At 42.2% G+C, this 24,102-nt stretch overlaps 1 protein-coding gene across 1 annotated transcript in view; it reads left to right on the forward strand.

Moving 5' to 3' along the window:
• Positions 1–24,102, forward strand: part of mdn1 (midasin AAA ATPase 1) — a 135,029-nt gene that overhangs the window by 76,248 nt on the left and 34,679 nt on the right. Inside the window, 23 exon segments of the mRNA XM_034204527.1 lie at positions 263–370; positions 464–652; positions 6,015–6,104; positions 6,200–6,463; positions 6,860–7,124; positions 7,221–7,380; positions 7,730–7,846; positions 7,928–8,136; positions 8,669–8,817; positions 9,964–10,163; positions 10,657–10,732; positions 10,734–10,881; positions 11,127–11,240; positions 12,174–12,303; positions 12,683–12,789; positions 12,924–13,057; positions 13,966–14,132; positions 14,725–14,845; positions 15,573–15,786; positions 20,531–20,771; positions 21,382–21,505; positions 22,777–22,941; positions 23,032–23,246. Of these exon segments, the coding sequence (XP_034060418.1) occupies positions 263–370; positions 464–652; positions 6,015–6,104; positions 6,200–6,463; positions 6,860–7,124; positions 7,221–7,380; positions 7,730–7,846; positions 7,928–8,136; positions 8,669–8,817; positions 9,964–10,163; positions 10,657–10,732; positions 10,734–10,881; positions 11,127–11,240; positions 12,174–12,303; positions 12,683–12,789; positions 12,924–13,057; positions 13,966–14,132; positions 14,725–14,845; positions 15,573–15,786; positions 20,531–20,771; positions 21,382–21,505; positions 22,777–22,941; positions 23,032–23,246 (3,707 nt within the window).

A 24,102-nucleotide genomic window follows, 5' to 3' on the forward strand; every position in this document is an offset into this window, starting at 1 on the left:
TTTTAATTTAACCTTTTTTCCAATTGCTCATGATACAATCTTTCTCTTTGGTTAATACATATTTTACAGTAGAAATCAATCATTTTAGTTATTTTTTAAGCAAATATTCTCTGGTTGCAGATTTATATTTGAACATGCATTTCTATGTATTACACCATTGTTTGTCGCCTTGACATTTCACATACTAAACCTTTAATTTAGAAACATTTACAATATCACTTAAGATCACTTAGATTACATCTGCCTTCCCCCTGTGTCCTAGGTGTTTGTGGACCAACTCACAAGCAAAGACATGGAGTTCATCGGAGACTCCATCTTCACCAGCATCGATAAGGAGATCATAGCTAAGATGGTGGAGTTCAGTAACAGGGTGAGTTCCTCTCTGTCTGCTGTGAGAAGATATGACCTGCGAGGCGAGCATCAGGCCAAGTTTTACACGTGAGGTTTTCTTTCTGCATTTCAGCTGGTCCAGGAGGTGTGTGTGGAGCGGCGCTGGGGTCAGAAGGGAAGTCCCTGGGAGTTCAACCTGCGCGACTTGTTCCGCTGGTGTGAGCTGATGCAGGCTGACCAGTCTCCAGGGTTCTTCAACCCCGGGCAGCATGTAGCCCTGGTGTTTGCTGACAGGATGAGAACGGAGGCTGACAAGGCTCAGGTACACTGCTGCTCCAATCTGCACCACAAACATAATCAGTACATTAATATAGGCAACTAGAAAATGCATTTCCTGCTGAAAATGCGTGCGAATGTTGTAAACTGTGAACATTTGTTGCTGAATTTAGCTGAAAATGCAGAAAAAGCTGAATATATTATTAGTTGAATAGTCTCTGTAGATGCTTTTAGCTACAGAAACCAAGTAAGTGTGTTGCTCAACTTAGCGGAGAAATGCAGAAAAGTGAAATAATTTGAATCTAAATTGTTACAGCTCAAATGCATTGCAATGACTTGAAAGTGAAATGTTAAACTGGAAGAGTAGGAAAAATAGTGAAGAAGCTTAATATTTAAAAGAAAATGTTTAAAAAAGGTATAAACAACATGTATAGCCTTGATGTCCTGAAATAGCTGAATAATGTAATAGTTGAATGGTTTCTGCAGCTGAAAATAGGCTGAAGGAGTTATATATTCAATGTAAGTAGTGAATGAATGTGTATTAAGATGAGAAAAGAAAGTAAAAATGCTTTGAAAAGCAGCAGAATATTTTAACTGCAAACTTTTGAACTAACTTGATGGCGAATGATCTGTCGCCATGCCAACAGCATTTGATGACATCCCATAATACGCTTAGATGTGTTGATGGCTGCATCGTTACCAAACCTGTGAAGTTTTGGGCCATTTCGAGCATTTTCACTGAAGTTATGAGAAAACCGTGTTTCATGGCGAGCGTTGTGTTGCCAAGGCAACTGCAGTGTTTCCCACAGATCTGAAATATACTTCGGCGGGTGGTGGCAGCGGGCGGGGGGGGGGGGGGGGGGTGCGCAAAAAAAAAGAAAAAGTTTTCATTTTGTATAATCATTTTGTATAATCATTTTGTATCACCATTTTGCGTAAAGATGGCACTCAAGGGCACACTAGTGGTGGTGTTCCTGGCGGGATTTGAACTCACAGCCTTCCGATCTTCAGCCCACCTCACTATCCATTAGACCAGGCATCCTCAAACTACGGACTCCGGTCCGGATCCGGACCGAACCACCACTATCTCCGGACTCTGAGCAAATTATACTTTTCATATGTATTATCTTTCTGTATTATATGTGAGACATCGCCACAACGCATTCGCAACGAGTAAAAATTCTCCGCTATGTCCACTGCAAACAGCGCTCTGCATGTCTGACTGTTCCACTGTGTTCCACCTGTGTGTGTCAACGCTTTGGTCCAATCACATTCAGCATCCAGTCAGCGTTTTTTTCCCCCAAACAATCTACGAATCAGAGGCACAGTAGGGCGGGTCTTCGCAGAATGCGGGTGGGAAAAATGTGTGTGTCTCTTTCAACCTGTCTGAGTCAGAGCGAGAATTAAAACAAAAATAATTCAGAGCGAGAGTTAACAGCTCATCTAGTTCCATCTGTACTGTAGCTAGTAGCCTAGTTTCACCTACCGGGGTGGCAACTGACACCCTAAAAATAGGCCTTGCCACCCCAGCTGCCACCCCAGTTGGCAGCTTTGTTTTGAAAGAAAAGTTGTGGCTCATCGGACATTTATGAGAGAAAGTCTCTAATGTCCGAGTGCAAGTGAATGCAGCACAAGATGCACGTCATGTAACCCCTCCCCCGGTCCTAGCGCGAGCGTGGATATACGATTGGCGGCGATTTCATTTTGAACTGGACGGCGCAAAACGAGAAGCATTCGGACCCAAGCGCTGAAGGAATGAGGTATTTGCGGTCTACACTGACAGAGAAGAGACTGTCAGTGTGGCTGTACTCAGCATTGAATCAAAACGCACTAAAGCTGTTGATCTTAATACGTTTGTGAGGCGTTTTTCTGAACAAAATGGTAATCGCCGCATTCAGCTGTAATAGACATGTCAACTTGATGCTCTGCTCATGGATGAGCATACACAACTATTAAGATGATGACCTTACGTGTGTAAATATATTGTTTTCTTTGAGGGGGTCTGCCCCCAAAAAACTGTTTTAAGTCCTGAGAAAGTCAAATAAGACGGTGTGTAAAACTACACTGCCCAGCCAAAAAAAAGTAACCACTTTGATTGAACTAGGCCAGCAGGTAAGGGCTTTCCACTGGATAATAACTGCAGTATAAAAGAATGCATGACTGAAGTGATGGAGACCATGTTGAAGGCAAACAAAAAGAGGAAATAACAGGTCAAATCAAGCAAATCCCCCTCTCAGATTCCACAGCAACCAGAAGAACATAAACACTGGCTGGTGATTTGATTCATCAGCTTTGTGATGGAATAGAAAATGCACAGTGCATTTCCTTAGCTGTGGATGAGTCCACTGACACCACTGATAATGCTCAGTTGCTGGTGTTTGTTAGTTTTTATGATGAGGCAAAGGGGGAGTTTGTTGAAGATGTGTTGGGCCTGACGAACCTCAGTGGACACACAAGGGGGCAAGACATTTATAAAGCACTAATGGGAATGCTGAATGAAAGAGGGTGCAGCTGCCTTTATTCATAACTGTGCAGCTCTTACACTGCGACTCTGAGGGGTCAAGCACAGACACAATAACAATGAAAACTGCTGCATACAGATTATTTTTGTTTTTGCAACCTCGTGTTAAGAATCTTGTTGCAATTGTTTAAAAGTTTGAATGACCGTAATAAACGGACCTTTGTCTTATTGAAACATTTATTTTGGACCTTTAAGATTTGTATTTGAGTACCCCTGCATTAGACCAATCACTACCCTCTCAAATGGAAATATGTGTTTACATAAATGGTGACCACACCGTTTGAGACCCACTGAGAACTTAGACTAAGTTAACTATCTAAACACTCAGAGAGTCCTTTAGCTCACCTGAGCTGAGGTTATCCCGAGCTTGAATGACACACAGAGACCAATCAAGGGCTTTGATTTATGATCTGTATGACAGTGGCCATGTCGGCAGGCCACATCATGTGGACAGCCAGTCACCCTGTGTGAGGCAGGCCACTTAACGAGGCGAGATCAGAGCAAGGGAGCGAGGGATCATTGTCCACAAGTTAATCGATCGCAGATGGTGTCGTGGTCACGGACGAATACAAAAAAAAAAATACAAAAAAAACTTATAAAAAAAAAAAATAAAAAAAAAAATGGGTCGCGAAATATACTTGGGCGGCCGTTAATATACCTGGGCGGCCCGCCCAAGTATAGTCTGTGTGGGAAACCCTGAACTGCATTTGAAGAAATCTCAAAACTGTCCCGTAGATGTCTTCACGGCTGGACTGTTAGCACACATGTGAAGTTTGAGCACTTTTTGCAATATCTTGTTTTCTGGCGAGGGATGCGTTGCCATGGCAACCGCTTTTGAGGAAAACTCATTATTGGCACATAGACATGGTGAAGGCTGGATCATTATCTGAAGTCTGGTGCTGTTTTGACCCTTTTCATAGGCATTTAGACATCGTGTTTTTTGGCGAGGGATGCATTTCCATGGAAACGGCTTAGGGTGAGATCTCAGATTTGGCGTAAAGCTGTTGAGGCATGGAGAGGTGATATACAGGTGAATATTGGGGAACGATCGGGCCGTGTCCATTGGAGTTACAGCGACATCGTGTTTTATGGCAAGGGATGCGTTGCCATAGTAACACCACATTACGTAACATCAGATTTGATGTAGAGCTGTTCAGGGACACAGTGTTAACCATCATGTGATGTTTGGTGGCGTTCTGAGCATGTCAGTTGGAGTTATGACATCGTGTTCCATCACACAGGTGTTTATGTTTGAGTTAATGATGTTATGAAACACCTGTGCTTGAGCCCAGAGATCAAAGGTTTCCATGGTGATGTACAGTAATCAGTGAGAGGAGAGCCTTTCCATTGATCTGAATGAGAGATAAACATGTGAACGTTTTGTTGAAGAACCGTAGCAGATATCGGTGACATTTCATTGTGTGAAGCGTCTCAGGACCCCGACGAGCATCTGAGTGTGCTTTTTGTGCACTTTCGGATCCATAATGTGGCCTTTTTGGCAGATGTACTAAAGGTGTGCAGCTGCTGAAGGTCTTGTGATCATTTTAAAGTTGGAATGAAGTCTCTAGCTGAAAGTATGTGGAAGGAGTAGCATTTGGCGCACGGTTTAGTTAAAAGAGGATTTGAAGGTTCCTCCCATTGAGTTACATGTTAAAAAAAGAGTTTAAAAAGCTGAATATTTCAAAAAGTATCAAATATTTTGAAAAAGTTGAAAGTTTCCCATCATGTGCTGAAAAGGCTGAATAGTTTGATATTTGAATGGTTTCTTTAGCTGAAAGTAGGCTGAAGTTATTTGACGGCAAAATATTGGTTGAAATAAGAAGATGAAGAGGAAGAATAAAGATTTGAAGAACTATAGTGGAATGCTGTTGCACAGCATTCACACTAATTAGAAGTAGTTGAATAGAGTGGTGCAGTGACACGTCCTAAAACCCGAAAGTAAGCTTTTTCTGGTTCCCTCGACAAAAAGCAACGCAATTTCTCCATAGGATTTTGGAAAATAGCTGGAAATAAGGTCTGTGGTTGACACACATTTAAGAGACGGATCACGTTTTGTTCAGTCCGATAATCTCCACATGTCTACCCTACTTTTATAATTTCGAATCATAAATCTAATCGATAGATTTATGAATTGAAAATGATAAAAGCTTACTTCCGGGTTTTAGGACGCGTCACTGCACCACTCTATTGGGTTTTCAAACAATCATGTTTAATTCATTAGTGTCTGTTGTACTTGAGATACTTCCTTTTTTTCTTTTGTGTTTTGTTCCAGTTGTTTTGATACTTTTAATGGTGATACTGTTGCACTTGTGAAGACACTATGAAACAAAGATGATCTTTTACAAAAACCTATGATTGGGACGTGTGTTGTCTTGCCATCTAAGTAAAGAGAGCAGGACATTTCAGACTCAGGCATAACAGAGCCAGTCTTTTGGTTACAAGGGTGCTGGCCAATTGAACAGACCATATCTGGTCCTGGTTTGAAGGTCTGGGAAAAATACATCTACAGGTCCCTCAGAACAAGGTAGTCGGAAATGTATTTGGTTTGAACGTAATGGGTGGTAATCCTCAATATATGGAGCTGTTTCAGAAAAGAGACTGCATTCTGTCCTCCTCTTGGGAGTTTGTGTTTGTGAACTTTGCACGCTGAGGTTTAATACCAAAATGCATACTTTTAACTAGTAGTAGTAGTTCATTACACCGATTGTTCTTCCTATTCGGGCAGCACCATTGCCGGTGCAGAGTAGTTCAACTGCTTATCATGCAAAGATTACACCCTCTAACTTCAGTGCATTCAGTCACCAACCTCACTATTCCTTCTCTTGTTACTCACCTCTTTGTAAAGTGTGTTCCACTGTTCATTCTGTGAACCCCTGCCGTCCCACAGGTTCTGTCGGTGTTCAGGAAGGTGTTCGGGGAGGACTCTGAGCCGTACAGCGGCTCCCGGCAGTTCCACATCACTCCTCTCAACCTGCAGGTTCGTCAGGACAACCAAACCTCTGTCTGGTGTTGTAGAAATCTAAATGATGAGGAGAAGTTAATGGTTTGTTCTCCCATGGATTGCTCCTACAGGTGGGCTTCTCCGTCCTGCAGCGCATCGGTGGGGCCCCTGTGGCCCTGGATCCCCCCCTGTCCATCACACACCAGGTGCTGCGGCCCCTGGAGTCCCTGATGAAGTGTGTGGAGATGGGCTGGATGACCATACTGGTGGGCCCCACAGCCAGCGGGAAGACCAGCCTGGCCCGCCTGCTGGCTCTGCTGACGGGACACCGCCTCAGGGTGCTGGCCATGAACAGCGCCATGGACACCACGGAGCTGCTGGGGGGGTTCGAACAGGTAGCGGCACCTCAGATCTCTAGTGTAACCAGCCTCTTTCTGTCTGGAAACATCTCTCTGTACTATATTTATGATTTTGGACATTTAACATATTACTGTAGATATACTAACATTCTCTCTAACCATAGTACACAATATGCAAATATAGCAAACATATCAGAGTGTATAAATGATAATAAAAAAATATATGTAACTTAAAATCAAATAAATGGCAAAACAAATAGTTAAACAGGACAAGGACTTTAACTTAATTTCCATACATTTAAATCATAGGAATGGATCAGCTAACATTCCTCACAATGGTTCATTCATATGAACGAACATTTCCTAATTTAAGTGCCTCTTCAATGTCTACATTTTCAGTTTGTATCACTCTGCACCTTTTCTTCGTCCCAGGTTGATATCATGCGGCCATGGCAACAAGTTCTGGAGAGCGTGGACTACATAGTTGCTAATGTGATAAGGCGTGGCCTGATGTCGCTGGATGTGGGAATCCAGGACACGGAGTTCCTGCTGCAGACCTGGGGTCTGTTCTGCCACTGGCTGAAGGAGGAGAGGCAGCAGAGGACGGGGGGGACCATCAACTCAGAGGCTCTGAACAAGCTGGAGGTCATCATCCTGCTGCTGCAGAAACTCAACACAAAGCTCAAAGTGTTCACTGGTAATGGCCCAGCAGTGTCTGACAGCTGAATACTGCCTGATGGGACGATCAGGAGTATGGTCTCACTGCTGTAACACGCCTGTGTTTCTCCTCCAGACATGTCCAAACTGCAGCTGGACTTCACGCTGCTGAAGGAGCGCCTGGCTCAGCTGGAGGACGGCTGGACCAACGGAGGCTTCGAGTGGCTGGACGGGATGCTGGTCCAGGCCCTTCAGGCCGGGGACTGGCTGCTCATGGACAACGTCAACTTCTGCAGGTGAGAGAAAGTGATTTGGGTTCTTGTTGACCTATTTGTAAAAAGTTGGTTTAGTTGCGATTTCTACATGGTGTATATATAAGAAATGGCCTCAACCCTGGGCCTCATTAAAAACTCAGGGTCTGAGAGCTATGCAGAAGATGTGTTAGAAAATATCATCATTTTGTTACCGGCTTCAAGAAAACCAAACTAAAGCTTGTTGCACATATTTACAGAAAGTAATGCAGATATGGGGAGCAAAGGAATTGAAGTCCCGAACAGTGTGAGATAGTTATTTGAAATGAGCTGTAGATAAAGCGAAGTATATCAACATATTTAGCTCATTGCACTGACCATGTGTTCTTGTTAGTGCCTCCGTCCTGGATCGCCTCAATGCTCTGCTGGAGCCCGGTGGATCTCTCACCATCAACGAACGAGGCGTCATAGACGGGAAGACCCCCAAAATCACACCTCATCCTAACTTCAGGTAGCATGCAATATTGTTCACTTCTTTTATTGAAGTTGTTGAAAAGTTTGTCCTTGATCAGCTGATGTTCGGGCGTTGCAGGTTGTTCCTCACCATGGATCCTGTTCATGGGGAGCTCTCCAGAGCCATGAGGAACAGAGGGGTGGAGATATACATCCCAGGGGAACATGAGGGGGTCTGCTGGGACACACTGGACCTGAAGACCCTGCTTCACACTGCGGGGGTGACCGGGGACTGTGTGTGTGATCTGCTAATAGGAATACATAAAAGTATCAAAACTGCCATTTGGGGTAAGCATTGATAACAACAACACAAAGAAATGCTGCATGTCAGTCAGTCAGGGACTGGACAGAGGACTTTATTGAAAATGTTCACTTATTAATCATAAAAAAAAAGAAAAAGCAAGATAGAAAGCAGATCAGGGCATAATATAAATATATAATAAAATACAAATTATACAAAGGTCACTGTGGTGTTCTCCCCTTCAAGAAAGGATAAAAAGCTTCACCAAATCCTATCAAAGGTAGAATATGTAGCCTTAAGCATACAGTAAGGGTGATTTTCTGAAGAGCAAGGGAATTTGATATTCCACCAAGCCAGACCTGCAAGCTCAGTTAGGTTCAAGGCTTTTATCGGTCATGCGTACATAGCTACAGTGTAGTTATGATCTTAGGTCACAGGCTCCTCCAACAGTGCAACAGAAAAAAACTGAAAGAATTGTGCAAGTAGATACAAAAAGAAAAAAAGTGGAATAGTGCAGGGAACTGATCTCCAGGACTTCAGTCTCAGAGATAATTTAAACGATGTGCTTCCATCCTTCAGATTCCCCGGCCTCCTCAGTGGCCTCCCTCCTCCATGCGGCCTCCCTGCTGTCCTGCCAGCTGCAGAGAGGCGTGGATCTACCCAGCGCCCTGCAGCATGCCTGTGGAGAGGCCTACTCTCAGTGCCAGCGCACCAACACCAACCAAAAGGTATGGACACCCCCTTTTCAATGCATGATCCAACTGTCTCAATGTGGTAATGCCCTCACACCCGTGGTGTCCACCAGACATCTAACTTGTTACCCCTTTTGTATTCTTTCTCTCTTTGGGTCACATTTCTCTGAGATTTACATTTATATTCCCCCTCTATGCTGGTGGAACATAACAGTGTGACCTATCAAATAAAAGACAGTGTAAATTAGGGCTGTCAGTCGATTAAAATATTTAATCGCGATTAATCGCAAAATAATCGCACATTTTTGATCTGTTCTAAATGTACCTTAGTTTTTAATACTCTTATCAACATATGAGTGGACAAATATGCTTTATGCACATGTTTATTATTATTTGTGCAACTCAAGGCATATGCTCGAACGGGAGCTGCCTGGACGCTGCAATCATGTTACGTGCACTATCCGTGCTGACTCTGAGTGTGCTGACTTTTCGTACAATGTCCCTCTGTCTGGCTTCCTGCATAAAGTCAAGTGCTCGGCGCAGTTGTGGGCGAAATGTCGCTCCTCTGTTTTCATTTAAACAGATCCTTATATCCGTTAGCGCAGCTAGCTAGCACCAGATGCTAACAACAACAATACACGTAAGGTCTCTCTCTCGTTCGAGCCACACATACACACACCCTCCCGGTCTTCCCAACAGCCAGTCGGTGCCTGCCGGTGAGCGTGGAAGTGTGGTCTGCCACAAGCGGGCGGCAGGAGCGGGGCTGTCAGCATCAGCTTGTAGATGGTATTTTAAACTTGATGCGCTCTGAAACTACGGGGCGGCCGAGGAAAAAAAATACACATGCGTTAATCGCGTTAACATAATTAGTTATTAATGCGTTAACTTGACAGCCCTAGTGTAAATACTTGATATATTTGGTGATATTTTCAATGATGAGGCCCAAAGTTAGACTACATTTACATTATTGCTGGAGCATCACAAGCCAAAGTCTGCAATTTCAATTTGATTAATCATTTTGGTACTTGACATGGTTTCTGGTAACTAACCAATCAGATTCCCAAAACATTTGCTGTGACTATTCATGGTCCACCCAAGCATACATTTGTAACCTTTCCTCCAGCATAAAGACATTTAGAACATATAATAGGAGTAAAACATTGATGCATTATTTCCTTCCAGCAAGCCCAGCTGCTGATAGAGCAGCAGCTGGCCATCCTGGACACGGAGGACTGGGGGAGTGGGCTGCTGTGTGCGGGGGTCTGGCCCGACGGCTTCCCCTCCGCCCTCCTCTCCACCGAGGACTCCTGCTTCTCCGCTGTCCTCCGAGACGGACAGGTCCTCTCATTCTGCCTGAACACCCTCAGCCTGCAGGGCAAACGGTGAGGAGAGTATTGAGAGCCATCACAGAAATATACAACACATTATATACACTGTGTGTATTTATCCAGGTGTTAAAGGAACATCAGATGTACCTACTATTAAAATACTGCACCCGTACTGGCAATTTAATGTAGAATTCAGGGGGAAAATGGTATAGTGTATGTGCTTAGTAAAGTGTTGCTTTATTTTAAGAAGCTGACAATACAGTCAGTATTAGTTAAAATGGATGATTTGTTGTCAGGGAAACGTATACAATAAGAACATGTTGAAATGTCAGCTGAGTGTAAGTGCATGACGTCACATGAGATCTGAAATTCTTTGCAGTGAAGGTCTAACTGTAAGCATTAAAAGCTAAAGTACTGTATGTGTTTACTATGATGTAAACACTGTCTAACTGCCAGTTAAAGTGGAGTACAATAAGAGTTAAAATGCAAGGCAGATATGTTGTAGACTTTAAACCCTGGCAAATTGACTCATTGCTGTTGTCCACAGGAGCCGCCCCCTGAGCCTGAGTGACCTGCGCAGGGCCCTGCAGGGCAGCGGGGTCCATGAAGGCCTGAGTTTCTCCGGGGGGGGTGGTGGATCTGGCGGAGGGAGACGCTCTTCGGCTGATCCCCACCGCAGTGAGGCTGCTCACTGAGAGGGCCTCTCACGGGGACTGGATCCTCCGCAGCAGCTGGCTCTCACACCTGGGGAAGAGCTACAAGCAGGCCCCCGGTCTGTAACCCACACACTGACCAGGATATTTGGAAAGATGTCAACATTCATGTTTCGTTTAAAATGTCATATATTAGAGACAATGACATCACAGGACATCTCAGGGATGAGTTTTCTGTCCATGTGTTTTACAGTTTTATTTTGTAACCACACTACCTTGCAGAAATGAAAATGATAGTTTTCTTTAGTGTTCAGCACGATCCAGTACTGTGGATCCTGAAACCTTGTGCTTGTTTATCTTCCAGACCCAGCTCTGGTGCAGGTGGAGGCAGGGAACCGGGCCCTGAAGGCGGTGTTCGGGGGCAAACTGGCTGCCAAGGGCAAGTCCCTGACTCAGCTGCTGCAGCCCCACAGCACAGGTACACTCTTTGGTTGGCTTGTTCTTCCATAAAAAAGTCATTTTGTAATCCATGACTAGAATATGCAAAGCACATCCTGCACATATGATTATATATGCTTTCTGTATATACAAAAAGAAGGCATTGCTCAATACCATTTGTTCCTGTCTGATACACATACAGTGTACTGCAAATTAATTAACTGACAATACGATACAAATCAGATTTTCTTTCTCAAAAGCAACAACAAAAAACAAAATAGCTTTTAATAATTCAAGTGTTTGGATGCACTTTGCTTAACCTTGCCATCTGTAAATATCATGCCAAAAGGCATAGCTTGCCACAAACATGACACAGTTACTTCTTCTTACAGCACCAGATGTTTACAGAACCTTTAGCAGCGTTTTTGATCGGTCAGCGACATTTTAGTTTACATTTTAATATTCAGAATAACAAATGAATTTTAAATCCAGGGTAAAAGACTGGATATAATTCACCCTCTTTTACATCAATGACGGTTATCAGATGGGCCTACGTATAGTATCGGATTTGTTTGTATCCCGTAACATTCGATCCATTGATTTGTGATTATCTGATCAAGATAACCCAATTAAAGGTTTAAGTTAAAAATGAGATTCCCAAGTTATTACTGTCATCGGTTTAACAAATCCGTTTTGGACTTTAACAATCGTTGAGAATATCAAGATTTGTTCTCTCTAGGTGAGTGTTCCTGTTAGCTGTAGCTGTTAGCTACCCTTCAGGGCCTTATCCTTACAGCATAACCTAAAGATCATGTGACCTGAAATAGAAGTTCATGATTTTCAGTCATTCTTGGTCAAAACTGACGATGATTTCAGTGCATTATATTCTCTGCTCTTTATCAGATTGTTGACCCATGTTACTCCATACTGCTGCCATCATCATGGAATCTGACCACTGTCTGTTGCTTTGCAGATGAATACAGGATTCTTGTGGACATGCGATGGAACAAGCAGTACCTGGACATTTTAGCCAACAAGTGCAACTTTGAGGACGAGGAACGATACACAGAGTTCCTTGAGGCCCTGAACGCAGTCGCCAACAGGTACTGCAACATGTGGCCCGTTAACTTTATCCTGCTGCTCATGTATATACATATATTTGTATTCCTGGGCCACTCCTCCCCGCTGCACTGTATAATAGAATACTACTACTGCTCCTAATACTAACATGGTTTAAATGCAGGAATTACAAGTCACTGTGTGTGCGGTGCTGCTTACATACGTGTGGCCATTAAAGAGGAATTTATATGAATCATCCATTTCCAAATGTCTAAAATGATTGGAAGAAAACACATTTCTATGACATTGGTTCTCCATGCAAAGTGTATTGTCTATTAAATGCATGAAAATAAAAGATAAATCAAAAGGATTTTCCAGCTGTTGGTCACATCAAAGTGTTTTAAAAGCAGTTTGTGTTTGCAGGATTGTTCTGATGACAGACAGAGAAGAGAGGTCGGTCATCTGCACCTGTGCCATCAACCTGTCGTCTCAGAGCTCCGCCCTGAGGATCGCCACAGCCTTCAGTAAAGGTGAGCACTGCACCCTCTGCATCATAAGGAACTGATAGAAATCATTTCAGATCTACATGAGCTGCAGTACATGCAGCCGAGTATGGACTTCAGCCTGAGTTAACGCAACATATGCCCCCCCCCCCTCTTTACAGGCACTGTGGACATCGGTCACCTGCCCCACCCAGTGCTCATGCACCTGCGCACCTTCTTCGACCTGTGGGACTCCTTCACCCTGCAGGCGGTGCAGAGCGGACAGCCCTACATCTCAGACCACATCATGTTCGAGGTCAGAACCTTCATCGTGTTACTCCCTCTCAATAAGTAGAGCAGGTGGAGCAGAATGACCTGGAAGGAAACGTATTGCATAGTTCCACCACCTGGTACTATGAAGGTGGTGGAACTATGGAAGTATGAAGGATATCATGAAGGAAATGCAGATCTCAGGGTTTCCGCTAGGATTTTTTCTTGCCTGTCAAATGTCCAGAAATAATACATTTTACCGGACAAATTTGAAACGTACCGGTCATGTTTCAATAATAATAATAATAAGAGTTGTGTAGCAGAGTCTCCGTTAGCAGGTAATCACCGGACTATGAGCAGATATGCTGATGTTTAAAACTCAGTTCATGGGGCTCATTTTTATATTGCTTCAGTTTATAATCATTTTTCAATAAATGATTCCACAAATAACATAATTATTACATTCAAACAAACTACTTGTAGTAGATAACGTACATTATTCAAAAGTTTACATTAACTTCGAATAATATCACGGGAGAAACGGATGCTCTCTTTTCCCCTCTCCCTCTCTCCTGACAGCCCGTCAGTTTCTCATGCAGCGCGCTAAACAGTGGGCGGGGCTTCAGGTGGTTATGCAGCAGCTGATCTGATCTCTCTCTCAGGTCCGGTTACACTTCACTCGCGTTTATGTCCATATCGATCAGATCCAGCTCTCCTGATCGGCCTTTATAGAGAGCACCGATCAAACTATTAAGAGTGAATATCAGCCGATAATGACCGGCGGCCGATCGATCGGAGCATCCCTAATTATTACCAGACATTTTGACCGGCAGGATTTTAATTTACCGTTTTTTAATAAATGTTACCAGCTAAAAACCGGTAATTACCGGCTAACGGAAACCCTGCCTCAGAGGTGAAACCATGATAAGCTCATGTCTGTCTCCCTGGTTTCAGATCCTGCAGCTGCTGCAGTGGCTGGACCGTTTCTGGGACGCGTGCAGCACGCTGCCGGCCGACTCTCAGGGCATCTCGGTGCTGTCTCTTCACTGGCAGTGGGTGCAGAAACACCTGATCCTCCGCCTGCCCCACCTGCTGCTGGGAGACGCCGACACCCTGCCAGAGTAAGACCTTTCTCTACACTGCATGGTGTAACTCCAAATGAGAGTTTGTTGTTATTTAGTATTTCTTACATTCGGTTTAACCTTACAGAGATTGTATGCTGGTAATATTGCGTATGACTGGAAGATGCTTGGTTTTCTAATGATATCTTTCTTGTGTTGAAGACAACATCTTACTTAAATAAAAGTACAAAGTATGATCAGCAAAATGTACTACTGTGCAGAAAAATTGCCTTTTAGTGTGTATATGATTATATTTATATATGTGAAATTTAGGAGTTGTATCGATGCACCCATATTGTTGAGGGGGGGGGGGGTTGTCTTTATTTATTTGATGTTTTACAAGCATGTGTGAGGATGAAATGTAATGGCAACCATATTCATTAACATTTTTCCCGTATATCTTTTTTATTTGTATTTTGTATGTATGTTCATTATTTGCTATTATCTCTTCGAATACTTTTTTGGAGCAAGTTCATTTTTGGTTGTTGTTGAAATCTTGAATGCAATGTAATTAATCTCCTACTTATCCAGTAAATATAAGATTCTGCAGAAATATGTTCCACCCCCTCACATCTGACTGTTGTGTCCTCAGATGTCAGCAGGAGCTCCAGGCCGTGTCAGCAGCCATCCAGACGGTCCTCTCCACCCCGCTGTCTGTGGCCACGGCTCTGAAGGGCGTGCAGAAAACTTTAGGAAAACCTCTGCCATTCAAGGTCTGACACTCCATCAGTTCTACTGTTAGAACTGACTCCTGATCAGCAGCTGTTTTCATGTTTACTGTCATTCCTATCGTCTCTGCTATCTTTGCTATATCCAACTTAAAAGAAGAAAGTGTTTTAAAAGCAGTGGTCTAAAGAAACTAAGTACATTAACTTAAGATACTGTACTCAAGTACAATTTTAAGGGACTTTGCTTGAATATTTCCATTTATGCTACTTTGTACCTCTACTGCACTACAATTCAGTTTTAATTTGTGTACTTCTACTCCACTACATGTATCTAATCCCTTTAGTTACTTCACAGATGTGGATGAATGATGTGAAATATAATCAAGTGTTAAATCAGACTTTAGTTCCACCTGGAGTAAATCCACCAGCTACCCTGCAGTATACAAAGTCATTCAAAGTAGCTGCACCTTTACCAGTTTTGAGAACACTTTCATGATCAATCATTATAAAACATATCATATATATTATTAATTCTGAAATGGACCAATCTGCACAAGGACTACTTTTACTGTCGCTACTTTCACTATATTTTGATGAGAATACTTTTCTACTTTCACTTGAGGAACATTTTGAATGCAGGACTTTTACTGTAACAGAGTCTTTCTACACTTCTACTAAAGTACAAGATCTGAATACTTCTCCCACCTCTGATTAAAAGCCATTTCAGTAATGTGTTTGTGACTCCTCTAACCGTGTCCATGTCCTGCTGCAGCTGGAGTCGGTGGCAGAGTGTGCGTCCCGGCTCAGGTTCCTGAGTAAAGCCCTGGATGTGAGCGACCTGAGGCTGGACGACAGCATCGCGCCCTGGAGGCAGGAGCTGGTCCGATTGCACGGCGCCGGGCTGGGGCTGGACCTCAAGGAGAGTCTGCTGGAGGCCTGTGGGCTGGTGCTGCTGGCCAACAACCAGCTGGACCCACACAAGTCTGGTGAGCCTGGGCTACAAATACCTTTTCTGGACACCTAGACCTGATGAAGATGAACTAATTAGAACTGGTGGACAAAGTTTAAGGTCACTTAGACTTTTAGAAATGACAATTACTAATATGAGCTGATGACATATTAGACATTTTGTGTATGGATGTCAACGGCAAAACTAAAACTATACGGAAAGTTGTATTTACTTTTTGTGTGAGTTGGTAAAAACTGACAATGATAAGCCATTATCTAATGGCTATTAAGTTTGCATGCTCCAATCAGGATAAATTAATTTTGTCGTATTGAACCACCCTCAGAAAAAAACATAACCTCTCTAGCCCCACTGCTGTTCAGGCTCCAATAACTCATAAATAATGCTAACGTTGTTTCTCCTTTCCAGCACGGTTATATTTTGGGGGTGTACTAAACATTGCATTGTGAATCAAAAACGTATGGGGCAGAGAACATGTTGTCTTCTTCCTCTACGTCTAATAGAAACTAGTGTTTGATATTAAAGGGTCAGTACATTAGTGCTATACTCTGATATTAAAGGGTCAGTACATTAGTGCTATACTCTGATATTAAAGGGTCAGTGTGTGAGTGTTATACTCTGATATTAAAGGGTCAGTACATTAGTGCTATACTCTGATATTAAAGGGTCAGTACATTAGTGCTATACTCTGATATTAAAGGGTCAGTGTGTGAGTGCTATACTCTGATATTAAAGGGTCAGTACATTAGTGCTATACGCTGATATTAAAGGGTCAGTACATTAGTGCTATACGCTGATATTAAAGGGTCAGTACGTTAGTGCTATACGCTGATATTAAAGGGTCAGTGTGTGAGTGTTATACTCTGATATTAAAGGGTCAGTACATTAGTGCTATACTCTGATATTAAAGGGTCAGTACGTTAGTGTTATACTCTGATATTAAAGGGTCAGTGCATTAGTGCTATACTCTGATATTAAAGGGTCAGTACATTAGTGCTATACTCTGATATTAAAGGGTCAGTACATTAGTGCTATACTCTGATATTAAAGGGTCAGTACGTTAGTGCTATACTCTGATATTAAAGGGTCAGTGTGTGAGTGCTATACTCTGATATTAAAGGGTCAGTGTGTGAGTGCTATACTCTGATATTAAAGGGTCAGTGTGTGAGTGCTATACTCTGATATTAAAGGGTCAGTACATTAGTGCTATACTCTGATATTAAAGGGTCAGTACATTAGTGCTATACTCTGATATTAAAGGGTCAGTACATTAGTGCTATACGCTGATATTAAAGGGTCAGTGTGTGAGTGCTATACTCTGATATTAAAGGGTCAGTACGTTAGTGCTATACTCTGATATTAAAGGGTCAGTGTGTGAGTGCTATACTCTGATATTAAAGGGTCAGTGTGTGAGTGCTATACTCTGATATTAAAGGGTCAGTGTGTGAGTGCTATACGCTGATATTAAAGGGTCAGTACATTAGTCCTATACTCTGATATTAAAGGGTCAGTACATTAGTGCTATACGCTGATATTAAAGGGTCAGTACATTAGTGCTATACTCTGATATTAAAGGGTCAGTACGTTAGTGCTATACTCTGATATTAAAGGGTCAGTACATTAGTGCTATACGCTGATATTAAAGGGTCAGTACGTTAGTGCTATACTCTGATATTAAAGGGTCAGTGTGTGAGTGCTATACGCTGATATTAAAGGGTCAGTACATTAGTGCTATACTCTGATATTAAAGGGTCAGTACATTAGTGCTATACTCTGATATTAAAGGGTCAGTACGTTAGTGCTATACGCTGATATTAAAGGGTCAGTACATTAGTCCTATACTCTGATATTAAAGGGTCAGTACATTAGTCCTATACTCTGATATTAAAGGGTCAGTACGTTAGTGTTATACTCTGATATTAAAGGGTCAGTACATTAGTGCTATACTCTGATATTAAAGGGTCAGTACATTAGTGCTATACTCTGATATTAAAGGGTCAGTACATTAGTGCTATACGCTGATATTAAAGGGTCAGTGTGTGAGTGCTATACTCTGATATTAAAGGGTCAGTACGTTAGTGCTATACTCTGATATTAAAGGGTCAGTACATTAGTCCTATACTCTGATATTAAAGGGTCAGTACATTAGTGCTATACGCTGATATTAAAGGGTCAGTGTGTGAGTGCTATACTCTGATATTAAAGGGTCAGTGTGTGAGTGCTATACTCTGATATTAAAGGGTCAGTACATTAGTGCTATACTCTGATATTAAAGGGTCAGTACATTAGTCCTATACTCTGATATTAAAGGGTCAGTACATTAGTGCTATACGCTGATATTAAAGGGTCAGTGTGTGAGTGCTATACTCTGATATTAAAGGGTCAGTACATTAGTGCTATACTCTGATATTAAAGGGTCAGTACATTAGTCCTATACTCTGATATTAAAGGGTCAGTACATTAGTGCTATACGCTGATATTAAAGGGTCAGTGTGTGAGTGCTATACTCTGATATTAAAGGGTCAGTGTGTGAGTGCTATACTCTGATATTAAAGGGTCAGTGTGTGAGTGCTATACTCTGATATTAAAGGGTCAGTGTGTGAGTGCTATACTCTGATATTAAAGGGTCAGTGTGTGAGTGCTATACTCTGATATTAAAGGGTCAGTACGTTAGTGCTATACTCTGATATTAAAGGGTCAGTGTGTGAGTGCTATACTCTGATATTAAAGGGTCAGTGTGTGAGTGCTATACTCTGATATTAAAGGGTCAGTGTGTGAGTGCTATACGCTGATATTAAAGGGTCAGTACATTAGTCCTATACTCTGATATTAAAGGGTCAGTACATTAGTGCTATACGCTGATATTAAAGGGTCAGTGTGTGAGTGCTATACTCTGATATTAAAGGGTCAGTACATTAGTGCTATACTCTGATATTAAAGGGTCAGTACGTTAGTGCTATACTCTGATATTAAAGGGTCAGTGTGTGAGTGCTATACGCTGATATTAAAGGGTCAGTACATTAGTCCTATACTCTGATATTAAAGGGTCAGTACATTAGTGCTATACTCTGATATTAAAGGGTCAGTACATTAGTCCTATACTCTGATATTAAAGGGTCAGTACGTTAGTGTTATACTCTGATATTAAAGGGTCAGTACATTAGTGCTATACTCTGATATTAAAGGGTCAGTACATTAGTGCTATACTCTGATATTAAAGGGTCAGTACATTAGTGCTATACGCTGATATTAAAGGGTCAGTGTGTGAGTGCTATACTCTGATATTAAAGGGTCAGTACGTTAGTGCTATACTCTGATATTAAAGGGTCAGTGTGTGAGTGCTATACTCTGATATTAAAGGGTCAGTGTGTGAGTGCTATACTCTGATATTAAAGGGTCAGTACATTAGTCCTATACTCTGATATTAAAGGGTCAGTACATTAGTGCTATACTCTGATATTAAAGGGTCAGTACATTAGTCCTATACTCTGATATTAAAGGGTCAGTACATTAGTCCTATACTCTGATATTAAAGGGTCAGTACATTAGTGCTATACGCTGATATTAAAGGGTCAGTGTGTGAGTGCTATACTCTGATATTAAAGGGTCAGTACATTAGTCCTATACTCTGATATTAAAGGGTCAGTACGTTAGTGCTATACTCTGATATTAAAGGGTCAGTGTGTGAGTGCTATACTCTGATATTAAAGGGTCAGTACATTAGTCCTATACTCTGATATTAAAGGGTCAGTACATTAGTGCTATACTCTGATATTAAAGGGTCAGTACGTTAGTGCTATACTCTGATATTAAAGGGTCAGTGTGTGAGTGCTATACTCTGATATTAAAGGGTCAGTACATTAGTGCTATACTCTGATATTAAAGGGTCAGTACATTAGTGCTATACTCTGATATTAAAGGGTCAGTACGTTAGTCCTATACTCTGATATTAAAGGGTCAGTGTGTGAGTGCTATACTCTGATATTAAAGGGTCAGTACATTAGTCCTATACTCTGATATTAAAGGGTCAGTGTGTGAGTGCTATACTCTGATATTAAAGGGTCAGTACATTAGTCCTATACTCTGATATTAAAGGGTCAGTACATTAGTGCTATACTCTGATATTAAAGGGTCAGTGTGTGAGTGCTATACTCTGATATTAAAGGGTCAGTGTGTGAGTGCTATACTCTGATATTAAAGGGTCAGTACATTAGTCCTATACTCTGATATTAAAGGGTCAGTACATTAGTCCTATACTCTGATATTAAAGGGTCAGTACATTAGTCCTATACTCTGATATTAAAGGGTCAGTACATTAGTCCTATACTCTGATATTAAAGGGTCAGTATGTGAGTGTTATACTCTGATATTAAAGGGTCAGTACGTTAGTCCTATACTCTGATATTAAAGGGTCAGTATGTGAGTGTTATACTCTGATATTAAAGGGTCAGTACGTTAGTCCTATACTCTGATATTAAAGGGTCAGTACATTAGTCCTATACTCTGATATTAAAGGGTCAGTACATTAGTGCTATACGCTGATATTAAAGGGTCAGTACGTTAGTCCTATACTCTGATATTAAAGGGTCAGTATGTGAGTGCTATACTCTGATATTAAAGGGTCAGTACATTAGTGCTATACTCTGATATTAAAGGGTCAGTACGTTAGTGCTATACTCTGATATTAAAGGGTCAGTACATTAGTCCTATACTCTGATATTAAAGGGTCAGTATGTGAGTGCTATACTTTATTTTCTCTTCAGGAGTGTTGGAAAGGTTGGTGTCGAGTGTGGAGCAGCAGCAGCGTCACATGACCTCCAAAGGGCTGCTGGAGGTGTGCTCCCTGCCTGAGGGGGAGGAGCCTGAGGAGGGGGTGCACCTGGCCAGGGAAGAGCTGCAGCAGCTGAGCCGCAGGGCCCAGCTGTGGCCCCTGATGGAGGGACTGGCGATCCTCAACCAGCTGCGCCTCAGCACCGACCTGCTGCACCTGGCTCTGGCTCCTGGGTAACTGCATTCCTCCTCAAAGCAAACTGATATAGAAACCGTTAAGAGGCTGTGATTTGATTCTTTTGTATTATTCAACTCTGAGAAAATCAAGGTTATTATACAGGACCCCAAACATATTCGGAATGAAATATCAAATTACATATTTGCTGTCGATGGTATCATCTTGGCCTCCAGCTCCACAGTAACAAATATTGGCAAAGATGAACTAGATCCGGAGTCGGAGTGTTCAGCTGCCAGGCTCCCTTTCTCTGGAACCTACTTCCTGTTTTTATCAGGGAGACAGACAGTCTCCAAAATGTTGAGTGCACTGAAGACATTCATTTTGAATGAAGCCTATATTTAGAGCTGGTTTTTAGATACCCTATGTTTGTCCTCCTGGGTCCTATATTTTATGATATTTTATTGTATTGTCTTTTTATTGTCTGTATTTTATCTTGTTTTATTTAATATTTTATTTTACACTCTACATTGTCTTTTCATTATTTTCCTGTCATTTTCTTTTCCTTTTAGCACTGTTTTGATCTGTAAAGCCCACTGAGTGTTTTGTGATATTGGGCTATATAAATGAACTTAGATGTGTGTGCTGACGTGTTCCTGATGCTTGCAGTGACCAGGAGGCGGAGGCCAGCCTACGCAGAGAGCTCTCCAGACATCTGCGCTACTGCCTGCAATCCACCCCCATGAACGTGAGCCAGCTGCAGCCTCTGTGGTTCCTGCTCAGCAGCGACAGGGTCAGTGCAGTGAGCTTTCATTTTCACCATTCCATTTTCATTTCTAGGGTCACGATTGCATTCAAAATTGATTCTTTTTTCAAAACAATTTCCAATTCAATATTGATTCTGTAGGCTGTTGATTTCATGCTTGACACAACTCTGACTTTGTTTATAGTAACAAATGCGTCACTTCCGGGCAAAAAGTACTGCTCCGCCCACTTTTGGGGGAAACCAACGCTGTCATTTGAACGGCGATCAAGCCTGAAGCCACAGAGATCTTCTGTTACTGTCCTTTCTTCTTAGAGGAAGTACAGAAACACGTAACTCTGGATTTGTTTTAATGTTTGAGGTGCAATAAACGACACAGCAGCTTTTTGGCATGATAAAACTATTATGTTCCGCCTCGCTCATGAGAGTAACAGCTGGAGAAATTACAGCCTCGCCTACTGATTTTAATTTAACCATAGATCGAGACTGAATGTCGATTTCAAATGATTGAATGTAATTGTTTGCCTGTCTGGCCATCGTAATCGGGCGCTTTGAAGATCCAAAAATCCACGGTTTAAAAAAGATTCTGATTGTTTTTCCCCCAAAAGTGGGCGGGGCCGTAATTTTCGCCCGGAAGTGACGTACGTGTTACTCTCATCTACAGGATAACTTTCCATCATTACAATTATCTAGATTATTTGTAAAAAAACAAACAATCAGTCATTCATTTTTAATATAAATACAATATTCATTATTATTTTGAAGTTGTGGATCGATTCAGGATGATAATATTCGATACAAAAAAAAGAAGTTATCCCATCTTCTTGTTGTCAGTTACGAAATGGAAATTGCCCCTCCAAAATATGTGTGTTGCTTAATGTTACTTTACTGAAAACATCAGTCACTGAAAATTGTTCCATGTCTTAAAGGATGTCTGGAGGAGATCTTTAAGTATCAGGAAAAACAGGAACCAAATAATCAACAAAAAAAACACATGTAGAATTGTATTAAGTAATGTCCCAAACTCAATTCCAATTTGACTTAATCAATAATTGCCACACTAAAATATACAAACATGATCCAAACTTCAGATGAATAACTATTCCGTAGGGTCCTGGAGACCCACCTTGTAATCACAGCTTCACTGCTGTGGATGCCCCATTCTCCCTCTTGGTTTCCTGTCAGACCTCCCCTATGTACTATTAAATTAAATTACAAAATATATACGGAAAACAAGAAAGAATTTCCTTAGGCTCCAAACCCACAGAATGTTGCTCATGATTCCTCCTTCTTCTCTCCAGCCGGCTGAAGAGCTGCAGTTTGTTTGGTGTGAGCTGCTGTCAGAGGCTCTGGGCGCTCTGTGGACCAGCAGTGTGACCTCTGACCCAGACCTCTGGCTGAAATGGGACCCACTGAGCCCCAAGACCAAGACAGCTCCAAAGCTGCAGCACGGAGCAAAGAACATGGTACTGACCTAACATCTCATGCTGCTGTTACTGTATATACTATGATTAAGGGATTTCTTGAAGAGTAACACATGGCCATGTTGTTTTCAGGGACCAGCCTTGCTGAGTAAAGCTGTGTGGTCCTATTGCATGCTGGGAGTTCTCTGCAGCAGTGAGACTGGAGGTGCATGGGAACCGTCAGGAGCAGCCCTCCTCTCCCTGTCCCATGTCACCCTGGGGGAGTGGAAGGAGAGGATCCAGCAGCTGCAGGACGTGTCTGCTGTGCTGTGGGACAACATGGCCATCCCTGCTCTGGCTGAGTTCAGGTAGGTCAAACACGTTTTAATGTTCTCCAATGCTGCTCAAAAAGAAGTAAAAAATTATGAAATGTGTTTTTTTCTCTTGTAATAAGTAAAGAAATCTGTGAAAATTAGCTTGGTAAGATCTCTTGAAATAAGATGGGATATTTAGATTATTTTTAACTATATTTTAGTGCTGTCAAAATTATCGCGTTAACGGCGGTAATTAATTTTTTGAATTAATTGCGTTAAAATATTTAACGCATTTAACGCATGTGCAGAATGGCCCGCCCCGTACGTGCCACCAGTGGCAGCGCCAGGGTATGGCTGGGGTAGGCTACACCCATACCAAGAAATGGCTTAGCCCCACCATGAAAAATGATGTTAAAGTAAGCAAAATAAAGTCTGCCAACTCGCGGAGTAAATTGCACAGACAGCAGTTAGTAAGATTGATTTCAGTAGCCATGGTTTTGAAAACTTTTGTCACGTAGTGATCGTCTTCTCAACAGAACATCTTTGATAACGGCGTGGTGTTGTTGCAGGAAGTCCCGACGGAGAATACTTTTGCTGTAGTACAGGTAACACATAACTGGTACGCAGGTTATGTGTGTAATCTGAAATGCGTACCGTCACTTGTGTCACAAAGCGCATTTGCGTACCGACGTACTTGTGAAGCTTTTCCAGAAGGCGGTTAGATCACCGGACGACAGAGTCGGTCTCCGTGTGCACAGACAGGGCTGCTGTTAACGTCGGTCTGTACAACAGAATTGTGCCAAAATTACGCCAACTGGCTGCGGAGGGAAACTCCCCCCCCCTTCACTGGAGAACTGCGCTAAAACAGCTGAGAGACTCCCCCCCCCCCCCCCCCCTCCCCCCCGTCGAC

This window comes from Gymnodraco acuticeps, unplaced genomic scaffold (genome assembly GCF_902827175.1).
Source record: "Gymnodraco acuticeps unplaced genomic scaffold, fGymAcu1.1, whole genome shotgun sequence".
NCBI classification, from domain to species: Eukaryota; Metazoa; Chordata; class Actinopteri; order Perciformes; family Bathydraconidae; genus Gymnodraco; species Gymnodraco acuticeps.